The following is a 22,219-nucleotide window of genomic DNA, read 5'->3' as shown; positions in this document are numbered from 1 at the left end:
AATATACATTTAAAAAAAAGAAGAGATATAGTAGTGTACGATAAATATGTAAATGTGGTTAAACTTTGCCCGTTGCAGTAAACCGTAAATACCAAAATGATCTATCATATAACTTTTAATAGTAAGTACAGACTAAATTTGGAGTGGTTTTCTGATTTGCAAAGAGATCACACTTTTAAGGCGAATTTTTATCAACAAATAGATTTTTTCCTTGTTTTGGCATTTGCAAAACTATCAATGATATCATTGTACTCTAGATTCTCAGTGAAATCATTATTTATTTTTAATTAACATGATAAATTAAGGGGATTTTAGGCCCCCCTGAAATCTAAGAGGAGGGGCCTGTGCCCCACATGCCCCAGCGGTAATCAGGCTCTGCCCCCCTCCAATTCAAATGACAAAGAAACTAACCATTCTTTGCGTCTAAGAACACGAATTCCCTATAAAAAGTAAAAGCAAAAAATAAAAATTTTAAAATAGATAAAATGAAATATGTAGGGAAAAAAATTAAATTTAAAATGAAAAACATGAAACTAGGCTTTTGTGAGCAGGGTCATCGCGAGATCAATAAACTAAAACTGTCTGAGAATTAGAATTTGAAGAAAAATCTGAATATGATGTAAAATCATTATAAATGTGTGTTCAACAGAGTTTTATGCAGAGAAAGAAACTTAACAACAGGAATTTAGTTGTGCGTGTAGAAATGAGGGGGGTCCGAGGGTTCTCCCCCGGGAAATTTTCGAAATTGTAGCTCTGAAAACGCAATTTTAGATGATCTTCGGTAATTTCATGAAGAGAAGGGTTTGGGTGCTCACCCCCAAAGAATTTTAAGAAATTGAAGTCCAATAAACGAAATTTTCGTCGATCTGTAATGGTATTTTATAGGGAGTGAGAGTCGAGGTGCACCCCCGAAAAAGTTTTAAAATTGATGCATCGAAAACGCAATTGTAGGTCATGTTTGGTAACGTTAGGGTGATGGGGTTAGTGACCGATTAAGATACTGACGGTTCCTCTCCCCCCCCCCCCCCCCCCCCCCCCCCCCGCCTTCCGTAATCAAACCTTATAAACACACAAATTTTACGGAGGGAAACTCCAGGGCTCAAGGTTATAGCGGTGCTCATCCACTAGCTCAAAATATTTATTGGGGAGCAGAGAAACTCACATCTTAAGTAAACAAAAGAAGAGTAACTAATATTAAGTTAAAAAATTCAGAAGAAACTTGAGTCCGATGCCTAGCTTTATATTTAGATGAACCTCGCGAATCAGAACAGGTATAAAATTAAATTTATTTATATTTTCTTTCATTATATTATTTTTCCGGGATAACTTGGGAAAGCATGGAAAAGGGAAAACGATTACAACTACTAAGTTTTGCTAGCGCAAAAGCAGAATCAAGAGAAAAAATTGAAAATCTTTTGAAGAGCCTAGTTTGCTAAAACTCATTACAAGTAGGTATTTTATTTGATAACAAATAGAAATTGGAAACGGGTAAAAATTTTGCGCTAAAAAAATTAGAAAAGGTGCAAATTTTTACGATTTTTAATTAATTTGTATGGTAATAAAAGTTCTACATCGATTAGGCCTAGCTGGTGGTGGATGGAGCCGGCGGGCAACCGGGGTAATCAGATGAATAATCATGATAGTTTCATAGGGGCCGCAAACATATTTCATTCCTAGATTTTTAAAAATATCATCGTACAAATCACAGCTATTTGGAGGAAAATGTGTGGGCCGCCGAAGCGTGTTTGAAATAGAAAATAAAAGTTAAAATGTAGTGAGCGAGAATTATTGAAATGAATAGTCACACCAGCAGTTCTAAGCAGGACTGCGGAGTCGGAAGAAAAATGACCGACTCCGCAGGGAATTTTAGAGCCTTCGACTCTGATTCCACCCAAACTGGCAGAGTTGCAGATTTTAATTGAAAATGATCGACTCCGACTGTTGAATTTTTAAACCTTCGACTCCTGACTCCGACTTCTTTGCCTCAAAATCAGTCCGACTTCAACTGCTCACCGTTGGTTCTAAGTTTTTGAATGTACTAAACGAAAGTAATGTGTGTGTGTGTGTGTGTTGTGTAATCCAAAAAAAACGAAACTTGATAATATGATCTGCACTATGCTAAACTCGGTACAAACGAAGGTGAAAAATCGCGAATCTCGTTTTTCAAATTCAATGGTTTGCCGTAGTACTCAAAAAGGGCCATTACTACTGTACACTCCCCATTATCCGCGGAATTAGTGGCCCAAGTACCGCGGATAACGAAAGTCGCGGATAATGCGCAAAAAGGTTTAAAACCAGAGGTAAAGAAGACAGAAATTATCTTTTGCTTGAGAATGATTGTATTGTAAATAAAACGTGAAACGTTTAAAAGAGATGCGGCATTAAAAAATATTTGTATTTCAAGCTCTACAGAACTAGAATAAATTAAAATTTAAATCATGAGTAGAAACTTTCCGTCAACCTAAAACATTCAACAGCCCAGAAGTGAAAACAGTGACCACAACAAAAAAGACCACCCCCATCAGAGAATTCCCAGAAGACCTGCAGGCGTTTTCCTAACCTTTCTCAATCAGAACAGATGATAAGGATAATGTCATACGCTCCTTCGGGGATAAACTAGGGGTCTTCAGTAAACACATGTGTTTTACCGAAATTAGCTGAACGCTTTCCCTTGAGGCACGTGTCAAAGAGAAGTTGATGAAAATGCATAACGACTTTCACGTTTTTTGAGAAGGAGCACTTGTCATGGGAAAGGGAAAAAAAATCTGGGACGAATCGATTTCAGATCCGTGTTTTTGAAGAACAAAAATTTTCTCCACAAGGATTAAGTTAACTATTTTTTTTTCTTTTTCTGAGACTTTCGCGGATAATCCGCTCGTGGATAATCGAGAGTTTACTGTACTTCAAACAATAAGATTTACACTTAATGTTATTTATAAAAATCAAAACATTGAAAACAACTAAAGCGTCTGGTGGACAAAAATATTGTTTCGGCTCTCCTGAAAAGAGCCAATTTTCACATTCGGTAGTTCAGCATAGTGCCGACGATATTACGCCATAAACAAACCTATTAAGTATCAAAGTAATTAACATTAATTGCACAAGTTTCTCTTGTGTAAGGTTTTTCTTTTTTTTTAATTAACTATATACCTAACTTTTTTATTTTTCAAATTTTTTGAAGCATTCATAATTCGAAAATGCATAACCATTAGTTTCAAACTTTTTATTGAACATGCCAGTTGAAATCTGTCATACTTTCAAATTTCAAGTTTTAATTCACTTTCCAGACTAAGGGGGGGGATGCAAATTCAAAGTCTTACCTCAAAACTTATCTACATGGACCATTTTTGCAGATCTACGGAGTCGGAGGGAAAATGGCCGACTCAAACTCAGGGCTGGATTTAACGGGGCCCTAAGCTATTTTAGGTATGGGACCCCTTTTGTAGTTTTAACAACGTTTCTCTCGGTGGTGTAAGAGAGAGAGAGGCTTTTTTTTTTTTTTTTTTTTTTATCCTTTACTATGTCTGTCTCTTTCATCTGATACATACAGCAATACTTTAATTTTTGTTGATCGTGTTTTAATGTGTTTTTCCTGATGTCCTGTGTTAGATTGACCTTAAGAGGGGAAATGTTATCAAGAAAGTGACACATGACTCCCCTTTAAGTGGAGTACAAAATATTCCCAATTGTAGGGGGCCCGGGAATTTCTTCCCCGGAGGAAATTTTGAAAAATAGATATAAAATTCTGCATTTTGAAGCCTTATAAGATGTAGTTGGAACTACAAAAATATCAGGACAGAAATAGGCAAACAAAACTTTTTTTAAGTTATAAACTCTTTCAAAAATTAAGATAATACACAGTAAAAATTGTTTTTGATTCGAAAAACCAATGACAGCAGTCGACAGAGAGATACAGCGCGGGAAACGAAAAGACAACTCATTGCTTCTTGCTCACATTGGCTTTCGATACAATTAGTTTTTAATCACCCCTTCAACTCACCGACAAACAATTCAACTCCGATTCCTTTACCTTAAAATCAGTTCGACTCCAACTCTCACTCCGACCCCGCGATCACTGGCAGTGTTACAGGCATTGAGGGAAAATGACTCCGACTCTTGGAATTTTTAACCTACAAATGCCGACTCAGACTCTTTGTCTCCAAAATCTGTCCGACTCTGACTGCGCAGCACTTCTTTTTTACACTATTTTAGTACTTGGAAAAAAAAAAGCGTAATAAAAAAAATAGAATATAGCTTGCAAAAAAAAAAAAAAACTTAAACAAGATTGAGTCTGGTATCAGTCTGTAAGATGGTTTGATCGATCTCGAAGGAGCAATGTTGACTTTTGAATTGGACTTGGTCCGATCAAATGATTACAGCGGTCTGGGCTAAGCGCAGCTTTTACTTTAAAGTTAGAAACATGAGTTTCGACTACATGATAACATCTGAAGAAAATTAATTTGGAAGCAAAATGTATGTTTTCAATTGCTTTTAACACATGATTTATTTATTTATTTAATTTTGCCTTTTCCAAATGGTTCGCCCCTCCCCCTCCCCCAGACATTTTTCTCAAAAAGAACCCAAACCCTATGTTACCAACCCGACGCTCGATGCCACCAACCCGATGTTTAATAATCCAATGATTGTTTGGTGTGTTGATTCGCCAAGCCCAATGTTTAGTAAATCATTCTCATTTCTTCTTCATTCCCAACAAAACTATTATGCAGTCTACAAACAAGATCAATATAAGTTTTTGAGAAAAATGTATTTAAAATGTTAAACATCTATTTGCTTTTATTATATTAGTCCAAAGAATTTTTTTCCTGCATTTAGCATTTGCCGACAAGACATCATTACACTAAAAAATTAAAACATTAAATCTACTTTAGTACACTTCCTTGTATGAGGTAAAAGGATAGTTTACTCATCGATATGTTTTGTTGCAGAATAATCCAACAATAATCAGAAAAGTTGTAAATAACTATAGTAATAACTTAATTGTAACTTCTGGGTGAAAATATCGTACTTTAAAACGCATCAATGAGTGCGTCTGCGTCTGCACACTTGACATGCTGATGAAGAGCTGTTTAGCGAATGTAATAGAAAATCAAAAATCTCCGAAGCATGTTTTTTCTCCCATGACGCCCCCCCCCCCCCCTCCTCTCGTCTCGGCTATTGTCATTCGGTACGTATTTGTCTCGTAACCCGATGACAACGCCTTAGGTCTGACCCGTAATCACCACTACATTCTGCAGGGACGGGGAGGGTACTCTTTTAGTCTAAGTGGACTCCCTGAGGTCAAAACCAGCTCATCGACACCCTGCATCGACAAACAGAAATGTCAAGGATCAAAACACACCATTTCCCCCGAAGCAATAGCTATATTTTGTCACCATCTGGACGACGTTATACGGACTCGGGCTAACCTTGCCTCAAAGGGGATTTATTTTTTGTTTCCTTTATATATATATATATATATATATATATATATAAGATACTTCTACTTTTTTCTACTAATTTTTTTTTCGAGTTCATATATGAGAAAATTTTTATCATTTACGATAAACGCCAAAGCAAACAGATTCCCCGACGAAATACTAAATTTTCCCCGACGGGGGGGGGGGGGGGCAAGACGTTTCCGACAGGGGGGCAATTGCCCCCCCTGCCCCTCCCTTGGAGCCACGTCTGGTTGAGAGTAATTTTTTTTATCAGTGTTTTCCGCGTTAATAAGAGAGAAAATACAAACATTAGTAAGGTATTAATATTACATTCAAGATTGACGCGCTATCTTCGACTGTTTCAGCATTAGAATACTTTTATTAAAACCATATCTATTTCATTCATATGATCCTTACCAAATCAATTTGAAATGTGTAAATTTTCTGTATACTATTCCTTTATTTACGTCGAATCTTTAAGTAATTCAGTTCAACTATAACCAATAACCTAATTCGGTGAAATAGAAGTCGCTCCAGGCTATCAAAGAACATGCATGTTTGTGGGTGTGTGGGAGTGTATGTTCCTTCTACAAATCCAGTTTTCGTCGAATTTCTTCCAAATTTAGCACAAAGGTAAATTGTTGCTCAGGAGTTCATATAGGCTGGTTTTTTAAATTTTAAAAAGACCCAAAATGGTCTAAATTCATATTTTGAGTCATAAAATTGCTCTTTTCTACACGAACGAATTTGTGTATAGTTATTAATTTAGTCTTAATGAAAAGCCCGTAATAAACTGCCCTAGATGAAGTTTCTTCAAAGATTAACTACTATCGTTAAATTTTGGAACTTTGATTCCAAGCTAATAAAAATGATTTGCAACTTATAACCACCAGGAAATATTTTAAATGCAATCGAAACTAAAGGCATTCTCAACGTTGGCCATTAATGCCGTTTCGCGACTACAGTAAAGCATGTTTGGCAAGAAAACCGAACGTAAATCAAAATGCTGCTGTTAAGCTACTTTTAAATAGCATCCTGCAAAGCAGGAATGTATTGCGGCCTTTGACGGTCCTACTTACTTTGTATGCTTTCTTTTGGTATTTCCGTTGCAGTAATGGTAGAACGAAATTACAGATCAGTATTTCCCACATGAACAGTCCAGAAAATATCAAAACCAGCTCGGTATCAATAATTCATTCATTATCCATGTACAAGCTTCAACAATTTAATGTTGGATGGTGCTTAAAACCAATCTGCATATGTTCTTTATACTATTCCATAATTTACGTCGGATCTTTACCTAATTCGGTTCAACTAAGTTTAATCGCTGAATTCTAACAAAGAACAAGAGAAAAAAATACTAATTTCGCAAATAAATTGCAAAATAATCATATTTGTGCTTAGTAGCGTATCTGGAATTTGTTTTTCAAGGGGAAGGGGGATGGTCATGACGTTTCTTACATGCAAATAAGCTACCATACTAGGATTGCCAATATGGGCTAAAATTAAAGGTTGTGCACTTTTTTCCCCCACAAAACCACACGGAAATATAATTCGATGGAATTCATACTGTTTGGGAGGGTTGGAGTTTTAAGTTTGGAAATAATGCAAATAAATATTAATTTAAATTTAAACTGCTTTAAACTGCAAAAAAAAATGCTACGTTTTTTATATAAGCAAATATCTTCATTTGAAATTTTATATTACCTTAACGCTCGAGTAATAGTACATCTGATGAAGCATCTTCGCAGACTAGCAATAGTTTTATATCTGTTAGCAGGTATGATGCAACTTTTGACATACATAAATTACTATTTAAAGGCATGATGAAGTATTACTCCACAATATGAAGTTTTTTCTTCATCGTGAAATAAGTTGAAAAAAGCTGCATTCCCAATTAAAAAGTTAAGGTCGATAACTGCTATTGTAAACAATCGAAAAATATTGGAAGTCTGTAGCTACCATTAAGCATTTCAACCGTCATTGAAGAAGTGCTGTGAGATATGAATGGAAAATTATCACTATAATAGCTTAAACTCTCTTAACCAGTATAGGGATAAGGTGAAACACTTTGTATCTCACGTGTAACCACATTGGACGATTAAGTGCTGTAAATGTATGTGAGATATAACTATTTTCGATGTAGATAGCTTTATGTTACTTGCTCAAGGTTGGTTTCACTTACAAATGTAATCCTTCTTGCTGCTATGAGCGGGATTAAGAACAATATTTAGGAGAAAGTTTTGAATTAAATTTATGGATTAGAAAAATTTGAATCATTTAAGTTTTTAATTTTTAAACTACATTTCGAAACGTGAAATACATTTCGATTGCTTTTAAGCTGTGGATAAGAAGAACAAAATATGCAACAAGATGCTGTACATTGTAAACAAAAGATTTGTCTATTATACAGTTGTAAGTACAAACAAGACATTTATTTTTCAAAAAATTTCACGGCCTGCAAATAATTAAAAAACAAAATCTAACACGGATAGTGACCAAAATGCACACGCCTACTTTTTTCTCTATAACGCAGTTTATTGACGGTTTTTAAATAGTTCGTTCTATAACTTCACGTCCTTCTACTTCCATTCTTAATATTTTACATACCTTAAAATAATGACTGTAATGTAGTCACGGGACCTATTCCCACCTCTCACAATGACTATGTCTCTATAAATTAAAATTTTGATGCTCTCTAAGGAGTATTCTGTCTAAAGCAACAAACTTAAATACATGTTCTCTCTACCTGCATCAGTGTGATATTATGTATAACGTTTACGGCAAGGATTAGATCTTAAAAATTTGAACTAGAACTTAAATCTTGCCAAATTTTAAATCTTTTACAAGACATTAATATTACTCTAACTGTCATTTTTACCTACGAAAATAGAAATTTGACGTCAATATAAGAAAATAAAATGTAGCCGACGTGCGTCTTTTTAGGCAATTTACACTTATCTAATTTTACTCTTTGGCATGGCACTAAATCCCCATGGCAAGAGCGAGCAGACACATTTGGTAAAGTTTTTTTATACTAAGCAAACTTTTTCTGCGAAATGTGCTTGCCTGAAAACATACAAAATAACCTATCACTTGATACCTTCATTCTCAAAAACACCGCAAAAAATCCGTAAAACGGAGTGTTATCATCTGTTAACAACACTGACTGAATTTATTTTCTGTACGGTGGACTATTTGTTTAGCTTTTGGACATTGAGGATGATTTTAAATTAATCTGAAAATATTGTAACCGTATCCAAGAAGACTATTTTGTATATATTTGTGCCTGATAATAGGGATTGACTTTTATTTTTCGTAAGCTCACAACTCTTTCTAAGGAAACATTCAATGATTTATTTCTGAATAAAATGTATGTGAAAAGTACTGTTGCATTTTTTGATGTATTAGGGAAAACAAAACCTACAAAGGCGGCACAACACTTTTCTTTCGAAGCATCACGTAAAAGGTTGTCCCACAAGATGTGCAAAAGACAATCATTTGTCTTAAGCCATGAAGACAATTTACGTACCGGCCGTCTGATTCAACCTCAGACTACGTACCAGTGGACACTATAGAGCCCACACAATATTCCTCATACTTTTTTGCTTTAAGTTGATGCTACCTTTTCGGCAAATTCTTGATATTCTGTGTTATTTAAAGTATTTTGAAGATTTGAGCCAAGAAAGCGTTGTGAATGTATTTTTTTACGCTCATTTGGAAATAATTCATTACAGGCCGAGGAGTCAGTCACCTTTCTCACCTTTAGTCACCTTTTGAAAATTTGGTTACTTTTAGTCACCTTTTGCAACTTTTGTCACCTTTCTCACCTTTCTTGAAATGTGGCTTAGGAATTTTTTTTTAAATAATTAAATCTTTGAAAAGTATCTGAATGATAGCTTTAAAAGTGAAATTAATTAAAAAAATAGCCTTAAATATGCCGCCCCCCCCCCACCTTGTTGTTCAGGGTTCGTACAGGTCATGGAAATCCTGGAAAAAAAATAAGGTAATTTCAGACCTGGAAAAGTCATGGAAAATTGAAATTTTCATTGAAAGTCATGGAAATTTATTTCAAGTCATGGAAAAATGTCCTATGCAAAGAGAAAGTAACAGTAACTAAAGGAGCATTAGAAATCTTGAGTGATTTAACAGTAGTGCACATAAAAGCTATTAAAAATGGAAAATTGAATGATCCCAAAATCAAATCTGAATTTTGAAATCGCATTGCATCCACTTCTGTCGCAGCCGCTTGCCTTTTTTTGCGATGTAATTTTACTGTTTAAACATCACTTATTTGGAATTTTCTGATATTTTCAACACTTCTTATGTTTCATATTTTATAGTAGCGAAATTTCACGCTCTTAGTTTTGCCACTCCCACTCAAAAAGAAGCAATTCAATTGCATCAGAGTTCGATTCCATCACTTGTACGAACTTTATTATTAAATTTATCAGAGTTTATCTTAATTTGTTGAATGTTTTAGAAAATAAAGATCTTTAGTCAGGCAATAGAATACAGAAAAAGAGGAATTCTAACACTCTAAAACAGTAGTGCCCAACATGCGGCCCGCAAAACTAATCCATGCGACCCACTGCTACGTTCAATATCAGGAATCAAACATGTTCTGGAGTTTCTAAACCTATCAATTTATATGCAGTTGAAAATTTACAAATAAGTAAACAAAACAAGTATACTTTTGAATCAGAAGATTGATTCATTACCGAATTGTTTTTTCAAAAAAGATCTGGTTTAGAAACACAAAAAACTAATCTATGTGGCTTTTTGTTTTAAAGAACCAAATTACTGTCAAGTTACGTGGATGATTAAATGCACTGTTGACTCAAAAAGTTAACTTTTGAAGCAAATTTGTTGAAACTTAGTGACGATTCATTCAACCTTTGTCCCATTCTATATCATTCTGCCTGTTTATAAAAAAATATCAGACATCTAAGTATCGTCATGTTCGTTTCACTGCATTTTTACTTTACTTAAATTTGTATGACAAGGCAAATAGGAAAAATTAATTTTTTTAAGTGTACACTTATATTTTTTCCATTACGAGTATGCGCTTCAATGAGGCTGTGGCATTCATGTCACAGACGTTTTGCTAATGCTTATTCCAAAAATTAGCAAGTTCTTGATTAAATAGTGCTATTCTCTTTGTGTAACAAGGTCATGAAATTTTTCATTGAAGTCATGAAAAAGTCTTGGAAAAGTCATGGAATTTTTTCATCCAAATAGAGTATGAACCCTGGTTGTTGTTTAAGAAAAATAGCTATGCTACCGGGAAATCAGGGAATTTTTTTTATCGCTTGCAATTACACCCTATGAGCAGAACCAGTCTTTATATCCTTTCTACAGATGGACTTGCTCCTTATTTTCGGGAATGTATGCTAAAAGAAGCGTGTTTATCCTATTATACTTTGAGCTGTGATGAAACTAGCAATGTCAAAAACAAAAAAGAACTGCAACGAATAATAAAATATTGGTCTGAAAGCCAATGTTGCATCACAACAAGGCCTCTCAAAATTTTTTCTTGGGCAAGGCAGTTGGTGAAATTTCGATTGAGAAGCTATGTGAAGCACTTACCGAGAGTAATTATCCATGAATAAAAGTCTCATGCTTTTCTCAGATGGTTCTTATGTTAATAAAAAAGTTTTTAGGTGTTTGACACTATTATCCTTGAGACACGAGAAAAAAGTCTAATAAATATTGGTACTTGCAGTATTCATACAATGCATAATGCGTATGTCAAAGCATTGCAGTATTTAGGTGAAGAAGCATCTGAACTTAGTACTTATAGCTATTTTGATGGTTGGCCTTCCCGTTAGGAGGACTTTGAAGATGTGCAAGCTCAACTAAATACACCTCATTGCAAGTTCCTGAAACACACAACTACTCATTGGCTTACTCTTGGACCTGCAGCAAACAGACTACTGGAACAGTGGGATGCTCATCAGTATTATTTTTTTAAACATGTGCCTTTAAAAAAGAATTCAGCTTTGCAATGCAGGTCATATAAAGCTGTTGCAAATGTTTTAAAAAGACCTTCTATAAAAGCTGAGCTGCATTTTATCATTTCATCTGCTGATTTGTTAATGCAGTTCACAAAACGCTTTCAATGCCAAGCGCCTATGATACATAAATTGTACCAAGAAATAGAGACCATTGTTCAGACTTTTATGGCTCGGGTTATAAAAGCCTCTGCTGTAAAGAAAGTTATTTTTCAAACGTAAACACGGATGAACTGTTTGCAGTTGGTAACAGACTACCCTTGAAGATCTCGTTGTTAGTGGGGAAGGTGACAGATGAACTGTCAAAACTGAAAGAAAATGAAAAGGTTATGTTTTTAAGAGCTGTTAAAAAGCATTGTGTGACTGCATGCAAGTATGTAATAGAAAAAAGTTGCATATCAAACGGGTTACTGAAAAGTTTTAAATTTTTGGATCCAAAAAAGAGAAGTAAATCTAAAAACTGTAAGGATTTGATAAAGGTTGCCAAAATCATGCTTCTTAATGTTCCACTCGATAGGTTGCAAGATGAATAGAAACTTTTGCAGCTGGAAAAAGATGATGAAGCATCCGAAAACAAAACCATTGATATCTACTTGCAGCTGCTCATTTCAAAAAGGACTCAACTTCCAATGATCTAAAGTTTCCTAATGTTTCTAAGGTGATAAAAGCTTCACTTGCATTATCACATGGTAATGCTGACATTGAAAGACTATTTTCCATTTCAAAGCACCTTTTTGGTGAAAATGAAAATAAAACAGCAAGGACTCAAAGATTTTTAAGCAGCATACTTATAGTTAAAGATGCTGTAAAAGAATATCCTCATTTGCTTTCTTTACCAATTGGTCCAGAAATGATTAAATGTGCACAGCAAGCACACGCAAATTACACAACATACATGGAGAAATGTAAAAGGAAAAAGGATTTGAAATCGAAACAGATGCAAAAAGAAGAGCAAAAAAGAAAGGATTGTGAAGAAGAAACTAAGAAAATTTAAAAAAATTATAACATCTATTGAAAGATAAACTGTAGAAATCTTTACAAAAAGCATATAGGCTATTTTGGTAAAAGTCAGTAAAAAGGGATAATCCTTTTCTGTTTTTTGAGTTCTTAACAAATTGCTTTTGGTCACCTTTTAGTCACCTTTGTTTTCAAATTTGTCACCTTTCTCACTTTTTTCAAAGGCCATCGGCAGTCCTCGGCCTGTTCATTCAATTGATTGCCCAAAAGATATGTTGCATTAAAAAGCACCCGGGCAACGCCGGGTAGTAAGCTAGTACATCTATAAAATTCAAACTAAAGTGGGGTGCTATATTGCAGAGAGAGGCCCGATATATGTACATCCGGAGCAAATTGTACACAAAATATGGCAAGATACAGCTTTGTACCAATAGCTTTTACAATACATCTATATTTATTCTTCTATCAATTTTTAATTTTAATTTTATTGGCCGTTTTAGAATTAATTTGAAATGAAGATTTTAAGATTAAATGCAATTATTGAGCGTTGTAACCAAGAAATCATATAGTCGAACCTCGTTATCCACGACACCTTTGGGACTGTCAACGAAGTGTCGTCATAGCCGAAGCGACATCATAACTGGAATAGTTTAAAAATTTGTCATTAAACATTAGTTAACAACAAAATTAGATTTAATGAAGAAATGAATAGCGTTTATGTGTTTAATTAGATTAAACTCTTGCAAATTTGAATTACTTGTAGATATAACAAAAATTATTTTTAAAAAAACACTAGTCTTTTTCTTTTTTTTCCCCAATTCTAAAATGCTTTCCAATAAGTGTTTGCTAAAACTTTTGAATAACATTTTTAACACTCCTCCTTCCCATGAAATTATCAGCAAGAAAGAAACCAATTCAGGACTCTTCACTTTTGTCTGCAATTTGATTAGATTTAGACAGCTAAGCCCCACCTTTTCGAGGGTGAAAAAAACCCTTGCTAATCTTTTATCCACTTTAAGAGTTGTCCCTTTTCGATCTAATGAGGAGCCCCTTACCTCTTTTTCTCTCATGGGAGAAGCTTGTCGTGACCACCTACAGCTTAACGTAGCTATGGTTTTTCTCTTCTCTTGCTGTTTGCCTTGTCCTGTCCACTATTACACTCCACCTGCTTTGAATTCCTTTCTATTGTCGCTCTTGTCAAAATCTGAAACCTGTACCTTTCAGAACTTATCTACTCGCCCCCTCACCATTCTTGAGGTGTCATGCCTGATCAAATCTCTTTTCAGAGTCCAAAGTTCCCACAACTAACATTTCCAGTTGTCTTCATTATTTTGCTAAACATTTTTCAATTGCAAAGAAATATTTGATCCACTCTGTGCAGCTTAAAGCGTCGTCGTAACCAGAGTTGCACGAAAAAAAACTGTCGTAAAATCCGGAACCACTTAACATTAAAATTATGTGGCATAAGTTCGGAACTTTGAAAAAGTGACGTGACATCCAGAGTGTCATGAAATCTGGGTGTCGCAATAACGAGGTTTGACTGCAATCCAATTTCTAAAGTGATGAGTGTTATTTCACCCGAATATCGTACGAGGCGGTAAGAACTATTTCCTTCACTTGGCCTCGACTTATTTCTATATTGTCAAGTAAGCTTGCAGTTGAGTATAGTGGTCCTAGCAGGGGTAGTATAATAGACCAGTGGTCTCAGTGCTCTCGCTCATTTCAAGCGCCCCCTTTTTCCATTCATACTTCATGTCATACTTCATAAACATAAAATATGTTTCTGCATAAATTCATTACCATTTTGTTTACATGTAGATTTATTTTTCACAAGATCTTCACAATGTAGCTGATTCGCCTTGGTTTAGCACTCACATGGAAAAATTTCACCTAAATTTAAATTAAAAAAAATATTGTGAATGTAAAAATAAAATTTTTAAAATGTAAATAGAAAAGTTAAGTCTCTTAATTGATGCTGATTGACAAACTTCTGCCTTCTTTTTCATGGTGGTCCGAAGCAACTTTCACTGGTCTTGGGCCAGCAGAACATCAATGACTTCAAACACTAAATGTTTAAACAAATTCTTTGAAGTCCAAATTCATTCAAGTCAAAACCTTTTTATGTATTCTTTACTTATCGTTTTGTTCTCCTTCTACTCTTTTTGTTTTTAAATTCAGAATTATGAAAATTATTATTAAAACATACCTATTTTTGATAAAATAGCTTGATATTGTGTTTACATAAGACAAAAATCTCTTATTATTCAAGCTCTTAGTTCTTGATTTTCTCAACTTCAATATCTAAAGCAATTTTGATCATTTTCTCCGAACGTCATTTCATCTTGCTGCAAAATCTTTTCATGATTGTCAGAATAGCTTAACCCCTGTTTAAATTATGCTCTTAACTTAATAATTATTGTCTTTAATAAACTGCAGTAGACCCTAGTTTTACGTGGGTTCATTTTATGTGATTTTCCTTATACGCCGTTTAGGATTTGACACCTTTATTTTATGTTACGCAGATGGGTTTTGGTTTTACATGGATGCAGTAATGAAACAGATAAAATATTCCCCTCTTTCAAATTCCAAACTCCTGAGATTGTAGATTACATGTAATAAACAGCATTTTTGTGTTCTAATAATCGATCATGGGCCATTGGCGATATCTTATACTATTTAGATCTCTTTCTAGAAGTAAAGTTATTACACTCTCATAGTTCAGAACTCACTGGATGAAGTGCTTTTAGGAGTGACCATAAAGGACAAAACCAACACTGACATCTATGACCAATACCAAAAACGGTCACTTTGAAAATTTTGAGCCATTCCTTGACAATAGCAAATGATCTTTCTGATTTGTTTGTGAACAAAGATTCTATCTTGGAAATGATGCAAGTGATCATAGATGTGTTAATGCTCTGCAAAGAACTACAGGGAAACAATTTTAATGTCTGCCAAAATACTATCACAGCCAGCTCCTTTTTACAGACATAAAATTAATTTTATGTGTTCTTTATGCATGTTGTGCATATAAGTACACATTAAACTTATAAAATTAGTCATCATTAGAATGAAGTTTTTTTAATTTATGGACTCTAACCCCTATTTTAAGGCTACTATTAAGTTTTGATTTATGCGGCATTTCCGTGGAACGTAACTCATGTGTAAAACAAGGGTCTACTGTAATTCTTTTTTTAATGTTTAATATATTTCAAAATTGTTCTTCATTTTTTTGTTTATTTTTCCTTTTAACTTCATTCCTCCAATTTTGTCTTTTCAGATGCTTCTAATTTTGTGTTACATTATGGTGGCAAAATTTTAATACACTATGTCATCCAAAGATCAAGCCATGCGGCTTGCAAGTATTGCTGCTTCACCACAACAGCAGCAATCTTCACCCTTGCAAGGTACTCAACATATAATAGCACCACAGCAACAATCATCTTTGCAACATCAAACATATCCACCAGATAACCTAGTTATGCTTCAAAAAGCCATTAATTCTATGGAAGAAAAGGGAATGCAAGAGGATCCAAGATATGCCCAGTTAATGGCTATGGCTAATTCTAGGAGATCCATTCCAAGCCCAGGGTTACCAACAGGTGGAGCACATAGTCCTGGTCTTAGCTCTCATTCTGGATCTGGAGCTCCAAGCCCAAATATGGGACCCCCCACCTCCTCCTCTGCAAATGAGCCCCCATGGAATGCAAGTTAATTCAGGGTGCAATCCCTCTCAGCAATCTCATGTATCTCCACCACCCCATCCCGGGTTAGGTAATGTATCTTCTCAATCACAGAACCAAATTCATTCTAGCCAAAATTATATGATGATGCAGCAGCGTATGAGTCCTTCTCCATCATCATCAAATTCTAACATGAGCTATAATCAAACTGGTCAAGTTAATACGATGAGTACTCATATGGGGTCACATCCACCAATGAGTTCTCAACAGCATCCACAAAATTATGCTGCTGTTTCTTCAACTTACCATCAGCAATCACCACATGGGTTATCAGTTGGAGGACAGAACCATCCAGGATCTGTACCGGTTCCTATGCATCAAAGTGTGGAATCTAATGAACAGCAACATCACTCCCATTCGGGTTATGGCTCTGGCTCCATTAATAGCTCTCAAGGTTCCCCCCATGCAGAAGGATCTACCATTCCTCCATCAGCTTGTAGTCCTATACCTAATCAGGGTTCTGTTTCTGTTACTCAAAGGTCTTCATTGTTAACCCAGGCCCAAGTGTTTCAATTGAGGGCACAAATAATGGCATATAAACTTCTGGCTCGAAATCAGACAGTTCCTGAACACATCATCATTGCACTTCAAGGGAAACGACCAATGCAAACCCAAGCAATGTATTCGCAGAGGCCACCTGGTGCACCATCGCCTATACAATCTGTCCGTGCTGCTGGTCCTCAGAATCAACAACCAACTCAAAACACAAGTGTAGGAACGGTCTCGCAGCAAATGCCATCTTCTCAAGCTATGCACCCTCATGTTATACAGCAATCAATTTCACACCAACAGCAGCAAGCTACTACAGTTACTACTCAACAGTTGCAAACTAGCAATGTACCACCATCAGCATCATCCATGGCTATGCAAGGTACATTAAATAGACCTCATTCAGCTTCTAATTCTCACTCTGCACCTATTCCTGCAATGGTGCAAATGCAACAGCAAAAACAAAATCGCATAACACCTGTTGCAAAACCCCAAGGAATTGATCCCATAGAAATCTTGAAAGAGAGAGAAAATAGATTAGCAGCTAGGGTAGCATTACGTATTCAAGAGTTGTCATCTATGCCTCCTGATCTTCCTGAAGATACTAAGACTAAAGTGATGACTGAATTATTGGGCCTTCGTTTACTGAATTTTCAGAGGCAGTTGAGATCAGAAGTAATTAGCTGCATGAGACGTGAAAGTACATTAGAAACAGCATTGTATCCAAAATTGTACAAACGTACTAAACGTCAAGGTCTACGAGAAGCAAGAATAACCGAAAAGTTAGAAAAGCAGCAGAAGCTTGAACAAGAAAGAAAAAGACGACAGAAACATCAAGAGTACTTGAATGCTGTATTGCAGCATGCAAAGGATTTTAGAGAATATCATAGAAATATGATGGGAAAGATAGGAAAGGTTAACAAAGCTGTGATTACATATCATGCCAACACTGAGCGAGAACAAAAGAAAGAACAGGAAAGAATTGATAAGGAACGTATGAAACGCTTAATGGCTGAAGATGAAGAAGGATATCGCAAACTTATTGATCAAAAGAAAGATAAAAGGTTAGCATTTTTGCTATCTCAGACTGATGAATATATTACTAATCTCACAGAAATGGTGAAGCTGCATAAACTTGAGCAAAAAAAGAAATTGAAAGCAAAACGGAAAGCTAAAAAGAAGAAGAAGAAGAAGCAGCAACAAATGGGGGAAACTCCTGATGCTAATGATTCTCTTCAAGAAAGTTTGATTGATGAATGCTCTCAACAAAGTGATCTTAGAGTCAATGTCATTGAAACTGCTACTGGGAAAACACTAACTGGATCCAGTGCTCCTGTTGCAAGTCAGCTGGATGCTTGGTTAGAGATGCACCCAGGGTATGAAGTGGCTCCTAGAGAAGCAAGTGATGATGATGAAGAAGGGGAAGAAGATACTTCAGATTCTGAGGAGGAAGATGAATTTCCAAAAACACCTAAGCCTTTTGTAGAAAAAGCAGAAGTTTTTGTTAAACAAACACTTAATGCTGCTGCTGCAGAAGATGATGAATATATGACTAAAGGCGATTATCAAAATTATTATAAAATTGCCCATGCTATTGGGGAAGAAGTGACAGAACAAGCATCAGTTATGATTAATGGTAAGCTTAAGGAGTATCAAGTGAAAGGATTAGAGTGGTTAGTTTCTTTGTATAACAATAATTTAAATGGCATATTAGCAGATGAAATGGGCCTTGGAAAAACTATTCAAACTATTGCCTTAATAACTTACCTCATTGAGAAAAAAAGAGTTTTTGGCCCCTTCTTGATCATTGTGCCCCTGTCAACTTTATCAAATTGGATGCTTGAATTTGATCGTTGGGCTCCATCTGTTATAAAATATGTTTATAAAGGATCCCCTAATGTTAGAAAGCAGATTGCGACTAGCTTGAAGGCTACTAAATTTAATGTTCTTTTAACAACCTATGAATATGTGATAAAGGATAAATCTACACTTGCAAAAGTAAGATGGAAGTATATGATTATAGACGAAGGTCATCGAATGAAGAACCAGCATTGTAAGCTTACTCAAATACTAAATACTCATTATACTGCTCCCCATCGTTTGTTGCTCACTGGAACTCCACTTCAAAATAAATTACCAGAACTGTGGGCTCTTCTAAATTTCTTACTTCCTAGCATTTTCAAATGCTGCAATACCTTTGAACAATGGTTTAATGCCCCATTTGCTACAACCGGTGAAAAAGTAGAGCTTAATGAAGAAGAAACTATTTTGATTATTAGGCGTCTACATAAAGTTTTACGTCCATTTTTATTGAGAAGATTAAAGAAAGAAGTAGAATCTCAACTTCCTGAAAAAGTTGAGTATGTTGTTAAGTGTGATATGTCTGCATTGCAGCGTTTGATGTACAGGCACATGCAAACCAAAGGTGTTCTTTTAACTGATGGTTCCGAAAAAGATAAAAAAGGCAGGGGTGGCGCCAGGACACTTATGAATTCAATCATGCAGTTACGAAAAATTTGTAATCATCCATTTATGTTTCAACAGATTGAGGAAGCTTATGCAGAACATTTGGGTTTAAGTAATACTATTGTCAGTGGCCCTGATTTGTACAGATCTTCAGGGAAATTTGAACTTCTTGATCGAATTCTACCCAAATTGAAGAAAACTGGTCATCGCATTTTGCTTTTTTGCCAGATGACAACCCTGATGACTGTCATGGAAGATTATTTGACTTACCGTGGCTATTTATACTTAAGACTTGATGGCACAACCAAATCAGAAGATAGAGGACACTTATTAGAATTATTTAACGATCCAGACTCTCCGTATTTTCTATTTTTACTTAGTACTCGTGCTGGAGGTTTAGGTTTGAATCTTCAAGCTGCAGATACAGTTGTTATTTTTGATTCTGATTGGAATCCTCACCAGGATCTGCAAGCTCAAGATCGTGCTCATCGTATAGGTCAACAAAATGAAGTTAGAGTCTTGAGACTGGTTACAGTAAATTCTGTTGAAGAACGCATCTTAGCTGCAGCTAAATACAAGCTAAATTTAGATGAGAAGGTTATTCAAGCTGGTATGTTTGATCAAAAATCAACTGGAACTGACAGACATCAGTTTTTGCAAGCAATACTGGCTCAGGATGAAGTTGATGAAGAAGAAGAAAATGAGGTGCCAGATGATGAAACTATCAATCAAATGATAGCCAGGAATGAAGATGAATTTGAATTGTTTCAAAAAATGGATTTAGATCGTAGACGGGAGGAAGCTAAAAATATCAAACGCAAACCTCGTTTAATGGAGGAAGATGAACTCCCCGCTTGGCTCTTGAAAGATGATGCTGAAGTTGAAAGATTAACTAATGAAGAGGAAGAAGACAAGCTATTTGGGCGAGGATCTCGGCAGCGTAAAGAAGTGGATTATTCTGATTCATTTACAGAGAAGGAATGGTTAAAAGCTATTGAAGATGGCAATCTTGAGGAACTTGAAACCAAGAAAAGGAAACCTGTTCCAGGCAGTTCATCCGGTAAAAAACGGAAAAAAGAAAAAGATCCAGACCATGAAACAGAGCCTGACTCAAAGAAAAAGAGACGGGGTAGGCCACCAGCAGAGAAAATGCGGCCTAATCCCTCTCGATTAACTCTCCATATGAAGAAATTACTTGATATTGTGATTCACTATAGAGATAGTGATGGTCGTGTTTTAAGTGAAGCTTTCAAACAACTACCTTCCAGGCGTGAATTACCTGATTATTATGAAGTCATAAAGAAGCCTGTGGATCTGCAGAAAATTAAGCATCGTATTAAAGAGCATAGGTATCGCTCTTTAGATGATTTAGAGTCTGATTTTATGCTGCTTTGCAATAATGCTCAAACATATAATGTGGAAGGATCTGTGATTTATGAGGATTCCATAGTTCTGCAATCTGTGTTTACCAATGCTAGGGAACGATTGGAGAAAGACAAGGATCTTTCTTTTGCTAGTGGAGACGTTAGTGATAGTGATATATATGAGGAACCTGAAGAGAAAGTGCGCAAAAGAAGGCCACGACAAGTCAGACGCTTTATAAGCGATGATGATGGTTCTGACAGTGATACATAAAACATACACTTGCAGTTCCCTTCATATTATTTTTTTTCCTTCAACATATTAAGCAGATTTATGTTTTTTCCTCTCTTCTTCTATTTTCTTTTTCCATTTGCAATAGGAGATAAAAGACAATTAATAATATAGTTTAAAAGTAATTTCATTTTTTAAAATTGAAATTAATGAAAACAATGATTGTAATGTCTACATAAATTCACAAAATAATTCACATATTCAATGTTTTATTGCTGCATTGGCAGTATAAATTTGTGATTAAGCAGTATTCCTCAAAAAATCATCTCTTTTGTTTGCGTAAAAGTTTTAACTTGGAATATCAGTAGTTTGAAATGAAAGCAATATAAAGCTAATTAAGGTTTGAATTTGATGTCTTTTTAAGCTTCTGAAAATATTGGTGCTTAATATTTTTGCAGAAGAAAATTATGGTTTAAGTATGACAAATAATATACATGTTGATTACATTTAAAATATATATACAGTGATCTCTTGCTTATATGCAACCTCTGTTACACGCATTTTTCACTTATGCACATTTTTCTCTCAGGCCCGGCCAGCGATACAGGAAAACGATGTTAACTCTTGTTCATTTATATGCAAAATCTAAAATGCACCTTTCACTTATGCGGGATAAAAATTTTTCAAGTTTTAGTTAAATCGCTTATCTACGCTTTGTTTATCGGAAGATTTGTACCCTTCTTGATCTGTCTCTTGGAATGCTTTCACACACCTTTATTCCAATGTTCAAAATGTTTCCAAGAACGCTTTTTTTTTCCGCGCAAGTGTGCAATTGGGGGTGCAGTTAGTCTTGTGATTGACATCGAGAGGGGAGAACGGGTTACATGCGAAAAGGTTGACCTTCCTAAAAGTCGTGGTGAAGCGAAAAGCATTGACATAGCCTATGGAGAATCTTATGTATCCTCACAGACTATGACACTGATCACGCGACAGTTTTTAGGTTTTGGGGAATTCGCTTACATACTGTACAGTGTATAAAAAATGACAAAACTTACAACTTCAAATTTTACATTTTTATTAAATTACCTTGCATAAATCGAAATTATGTGTGTATTTATTCATTAGTATCAGTAGTGTACTATTAGTGTTACTATAACTGTTGATAGCTTACTGCATTTATGCTTATTTTGGGGGATTTTCACTTATGCGCAAATCTCACTTGTGCGCCAAAATTTCGTTGTCCCCTTTGGTCGCATATAAGTGAGAGGTCACTGTATAATGAATATGTAATAAATAGTTTTCTTGTATGAGGAATACCAAGATCATAGTTGAAATAAGCTCAATTAAAAAGAATAGTATTCCTTAATTGTAAAACTAAATATTTTCAATTTATTTTACACTGGTTGAAAAATGTGAACTAATTGCTTTAAGATTAGAACTCAAAAAGAAGTTAACTGTTTGTTCTTGTTGCTACTAGATGAGCTTAAAATATTTTGGAATTTTTATACTTGATTAACAA

The 22,219-nt window shown here is 35.2% G+C and overlaps 1 protein-coding gene across 1 annotated transcript in view; it reads left to right on the top strand.

Annotated features, from left to right (window-relative positions):
• The window catches only part of LOC129228499 (uncharacterized), a 72,001-nt gene extending 51,259 nt beyond the window's left edge, over positions 1 to 20,742 (top strand). The window contains exons 5-6 of the mRNA XM_054863180.1: positions 15,751 to 15,972; positions 16,601 to 20,742. Of these exons, the coding sequence (XP_054719155.1) occupies positions 15,751 to 15,972; positions 16,601 to 20,742 (4,364 nt within the window). The remainder of the gene's footprint in view (positions 1 to 15,750; positions 15,973 to 16,600) is intronic.
• Positions 20,743 to 22,219: the final 1,477 nt, after the last annotated feature.

The sequence above is a fragment of the Uloborus diversus genome, chromosome 8, assembly GCF_026930045.1.
Source record: "Uloborus diversus isolate 005 chromosome 8, Udiv.v.3.1, whole genome shotgun sequence".
Lineage (NCBI taxonomy): Eukaryota > Metazoa > Arthropoda > Arachnida > Araneae > Uloboridae > Uloborus > Uloborus diversus.
Note: the sequence above shows the minus strand (reverse complement) of the source record. Positions and strands in the feature narration are given on the sequence as shown.